At 38.1% G+C, this 5,324-nt stretch overlaps 1 protein-coding gene across 1 annotated transcript in view; it reads right to left on the bottom strand.

Moving 5' to 3' along the window:
• Window positions 1–6: 6 nt before the first annotated feature.
• The window catches only part of efhc2 (EF-hand domain (C-terminal) containing 2), a 24,282-nt gene continuing 18,964 nt past the window's right edge, over window positions 7–5,324 (bottom strand). Inside the window, exon 15 of the mRNA XM_017429069.2 lies at window positions 7–895. Coding sequence (XP_017284558.1) covers window positions 851–895 — 45 coding nt within the window. The 3' untranslated portion in view covers window positions 7–850. The remainder of the gene's footprint in view (window positions 896–5,324) is intronic.

Genomic DNA, 5,324 nt, shown 5'->3' with positions numbered 1-5,324 from the left:
TCAGCTGGCAGTGTGTGTGTGTGGGGTTCTTCGTCACACTCCACCATACCACACTCCATCCCACGCTCATTTCATCCAGTCATGCCATTTATTGTATCACCTTGTAAACTGATCCTGTGGAGTTTATCTTGTAGGGGAGAGTGGCCTTTTTGTTTTGGGGTTCAGTTTTCTCCTGTGTTTCTTAAGTTAGGAAGGTAAGCACATGTAATTTGGTTTTGTTACTTTTTGTAGGTAAGATGTTAGTTTCATTTAAGATAGTTCGTTTTGTTTGTTATTTTGGCATAACTCTCTCCGAAGTTCTATGACTCCAGACTTTGGTGGAAACTAAGGGTGAATATTTATGTTAATAAATCTTGTAAAAAGTTACATCTATTGGCTGGCTGTTTTTGAAATCTGAGAGGGATGTTAAATTGTCAATGCTGCGACCTGACCACCCCTAGACGGGTCGTAACACTATGTCTTGATTCCAGTTTCTGGTGTATTTCCATGGCAACATTACAGCGCCACTTACCAGCTGGGCATTGTTACTACAGTGTGTGTGAGTGTCTATGTGAATGAAATCAATACTTTCAAGAATACTTTCAGAAATAAGAACAAAAAATATTGTTTCAGAAAAAAAGGTGTTTCTGTGGGGACAGGGTCTGAGCAGAGACATCCATATCTTGTTGGGAATCTAGTCGTGCTCCTTCCTCTTGTTTCCTTTTTGTTAGTCTGTGTGTGTTCTCATCAAGCTGCAGCTGACTCCTGCTTTTACACACGAGTCTCATCAACCTCAACCTCTTTATTTCAGCTCTGGTCTTCTCATCAACCAACTCTGCGTCCACTCTTCCAATTCCAGCAGACCATCAGTTTATAAAAACTGTTTGTTTTTCGGGGGTGTTTCTGTGGAGTCTGCCTGCAGTAAAGTAAAGTAAAGTAAAAATTTATTTGTATAGCACATTTCAGCAGCAAGGCATTCAAAGTGCTTGACATCATAAAAACATCAGTAGAATCATTACAGTAATCAAAAACATCATTACAATCATCAAAAAAAAAGAAATCATAAAAATCATTGAGCAGATACACTTGATAATCATAAGGAGATGGTCAATATGTAATAAGATATTTTTTGACTAGCTATTATCAGTAGACAGCAAACAGACTGATCTCAGTTTTACTGAATATGAGAGAAGTTCTCATAGAGGAGTCAAGGTAATAGCTAGTCAAGAGTTGCTCATTTAAAAACAAATGTTCACCATCTAAAACAACTCAAACTTTAAAAGCCACAGCTACTAAAGCAAACTCCAATTCGTTTTTTTTGTATCAGATAGTTAATTGGGGCAGGCACAAATTCACTAATGGTTTGCTTTAGTGGGTACAAATTCATATTTTGCGCATTGGTCTAATTCACAAAGTGACATTTGCACCTCTGTTTTGGTACAAAGTGTCTGCACTGATGCAGTTTGCCCATATTTAAATGAAGTAATATACATGCATTTATTTTTTTTTAAAAACTCAATTTTTTATGAAAAGAACTGAAGAGGGAAAAATGATTTGATTCTTAAAGTTGAGAACTGTTTTCAACATGAAGTGTCATTTACTTTCAGACTCAGAGGAGCTTGTATTCATGCATCTCTATAAGTGAAGACAATCAGAAATCTGCTGCGTTGTTGCCTTCACAAAAAGAGTGCAGCAATGTCGGGAAGAGTATTATTAATCCTCTCTTTCAGTGATGAGTGTATTATTATTATTGTATGTAGAAATAAATTGTCAAACATGTAAAATGCAGTTCTCTGGTCTGCAGACGCTGTGAGAACCAGAGAAACTTTCCTTTATTCTTTTAGAAATGCCATCTGGAATGTGATTTCTCTCTGATAAAGTCAGATTTTTTTCCATGCATTTTTTGGGAAGTCCTCTGTTCTTCATCAGTTGCAATAAGAATTAAAAACTCACTGAGTGACTTAAGTGCCTGCTGTGTTTGTGACAGATTTTGCTGCAGAGACATTTGCATTCTGCTGAATTCTGACACCAAACAAATGCACGTCGCTCATATCTGCTAAACTTGATGGATGTGTTTGCACCAGCATATGCAGAACTACAAGTATTTGTTCAGTGAATATGATGGATGGGGGGAAAGAGCAAAAACTGATTTTGGAGTTAAACTGGGAGAAAATAGTACACAATAGTGAATCAGGATTTAATTGTTTTGTACACAAAACATGTTGTGACAGATTGTGGACCATGTTCCTAATCCTACACAGACAGCTTTTAGTGTAAAAAGGATGGGGGGGGGAAGTCTGATACACAAGTAATGTGGTGTGAAAAAGAAATGATATAAGCCTTTATATGACCTGCAACATTTTAGAAGTTTGAGTCGCTTTAGGTATTTGTTTTTAAATGAGCCCTCATCAGACTACAAACTTCATTTGACCTCCTCCTTTGGAACTTAAACCTATTCCACAGAAACCAAAATCGGAACTATTTCTTTAACTGGGCTATTGTTTCTTTCTTGGCATCCTCGTTCCTAATATAAATTAAGAAACATAATTAACATTAAACAGTTTCTTTGGAATTCTACAATAACTACATTCAGGTTTTGTAAAAGTATGTCTGAACTGTCCTCACACCTCAGGCCTCTTTAACAGATACTTCTCCCAGTTTTTCTTCAGAATGCCCACAGACATATCAACCCAGCTGAGATATTATTTCTCCAGTGAGTCCTGGGTCTGCCCAACAATGTCTCCACCTCACTTGACTACAGTGTTGCTACTCCAAGCATCTCCAAAATAGTTCAGCTCCTTATAGAAGATTATTATTATATAATAATAAATTGACATCAGTTATTATAAATGCACTGTGGGCACAGCTTCCCATCATTTCGGTACCAGAGCTAAATATGGCTCAAGTTTACACTACAATGACTAGTTTTACTGTTAGCTAATAATATGTTAGCCTATTCCCCATTCAGTTTATGCAAATGATTGACATAAGCTGCAGTCATTCTACAAATCCACCAGAATGTTCATATTTTTCAACATATTAAGCCGATTTGCTGTAAATGCAGAAATTAGAGTTTTGCACATGTATTTGGAATTAAAGATTTTAAAGACATGAAATACTGTATTGTAGAAACATACAGCTAGTTTCATAAAAAAAAAATGTGAAAAATATAAACAAAGGCCTAACTCTGATAAAATATTTAGCAGATTAGGTACTTAATGTTTGTGGTTTTGGTTTTTCAGACTTTAAGCTGCAACTCATTGCTTTATTTATCTCTAAGTGTGAAATTTGTTGTGCTTTCTCTCACAAGTACAAGAAGGGGCTCACTCAGGTCTGCATATTTCTGAACAAGAGAATGTCAATTCCCTATGTGTCAGGTGTGGCGCAGACTCATTCTAAGAGCTACTTTATTTTAAATAAAAGAAAACCAAAAAACAAAAGCTGACATGGCAGCAAAACGAAACTAAATGCAAAATATAGTAAAAAAAACCCAAACATTTTGAGTCTCAGTACAAACTTTGTGTAGGACATGGTTAAAATGGCCCTGTGTGAGTTCTTTTTACCCCATTCTAAGCACTGAATGTATGCAATCGAGTTAGAATCTGTATGTTTTCAGCCGAACAGAATTAAATGTGATTTGATTTGAACTTATTACCGTTTTTTGCAGAGCCCTGAGATGGCACTTTAAACAAAATGGAAGTTGAAATACATTGTGTACAAAAATGAACCTAAAACATGACAAAAGCAAAAAGGCACGCACATTGCATGTCATGCTTTTAATGTGGAAAACTCAAATGTTCATTTTATATTTAGCCTGTTTATTTTAGCCTGTTACCATCAACACATTCATGTGACATAAAGCAGTCGGATTTACTTATGCATAAAAGTCACATCAACTTTGTAGATCTAGTTTCACTGATAATGGTATCTTTTCACTTTTTCAGACGATTAGTTTTACTCCAGTTCTGGGTGAGTCCAGGTGAGTCGGTTCCACTCTTGATAGGCTGAATGAGATGTCCTAACACACTGTTGGTTGAATACTTTTCATGATCCTCTGGCCGCAGAAAGACATTAATTATAGATCGATCACAGCCTTCTAATTTAATTAATAGTAACTTTAAAATTCAGCTAAACATTTGGTCAAATCTGAATTGTGCTTTGTAACATGATGCGCTCAGATTTCTAAGACCAAGGATGATGACACAGTTCATTCAGCTTGCTGTCCCTGTGCAACAGACCCCGACGGGGCAGAAAATGTGTCCAAAAACTAACCAGCTTGACCGGAGAAAAAGGAGGGGAGGGGACAATCATTCACAGTGTGCTTCAAAAGGCAGAAAAGGGCCGACTACATGTTCAGGAAGCTCACCCACTGTGGTCTGGTGGGTCAGTGACAGGGCTAATGTCTTAGAATGTGTGAAAGCAGACAGAGCGTACCTGATGTAACGCACCGTCTCTGTGCTCAGTGTGAAGTGGACGAGGCGGTGTGAGTGCGAAGGGGATTGGGTGGATGATTACCTAATGTTTGACTTTGAATCACAATGCGGGCTCTGATTCCAGTGGCGCCTCAATCAGGAACAACCCGTGTCTTTACCACACATCGCTTACACAATAAGGGTCCAATTACTTGGAGTCAGACATTTGAGAAATTTATCCTTTTGAGTTCTACCAATTTTTTTCTTCTGTATGTTTTCGTTACGTTAATATATGAGAATAAATACCCTTTAAGTATTTAAGGAGTATTAGAAGGTTTGTGCATCTTTGGGGTATTCTTGTGTTTTGTGGACCTAAAACAGGCCAACCCTATAGGGTTGTGTTCTGTTAGTTGTGCGTACACTCAGAAATAGAAGAGTTTTACCAGGATAATAGTTAAGTCAGATGTTGATGATTATAGAGGCTCCACCTTTCTCAGTGTGATTTATAAAAGGAACGAGGCAACGGGGAGTTGAGTGACAAAGCAGAAAAGATGTGATGTAATGATGACCACATTTTGTGGTTTGTTCAAAATTTTAACTGCAATTTTTCATCCACGACATTGTCCCCTGCTAACTGGTCACTGAAGGTAGAGTACACAAGTCAGGGGTGGAAATTAGCACCCGCCACCCGCCAAATGCGGGTAAATATTTGAAGTGGCGGGTGAATTTGATCAACACACACGCCACTGTGGCGGGTTGGCAATTTGAACAGAAAAGGTATTATTTGTCCTCCTGACATATAGGGGGCAGTAATGTGCTCAAGTTGCTGCTGTTACGTCGAGCCGCGTTCCCCCATCAGATACGGAGAGCGGGGTGTCAGCTTCACACAGCTCTCTCAGAGCTACGATTCCCCTGTGTCTCCGTTCATGTTCA

This window comes from Kryptolebias marmoratus, linkage group LG6, assembly GCF_001649575.2.
Source record: "Kryptolebias marmoratus isolate JLee-2015 linkage group LG6, ASM164957v2, whole genome shotgun sequence".
Lineage (NCBI taxonomy): Eukaryota > Metazoa > Chordata > Actinopteri > Cyprinodontiformes > Rivulidae > Kryptolebias > Kryptolebias marmoratus.
This window is presented reverse-complemented; position numbering and strand designations above follow the sequence as displayed.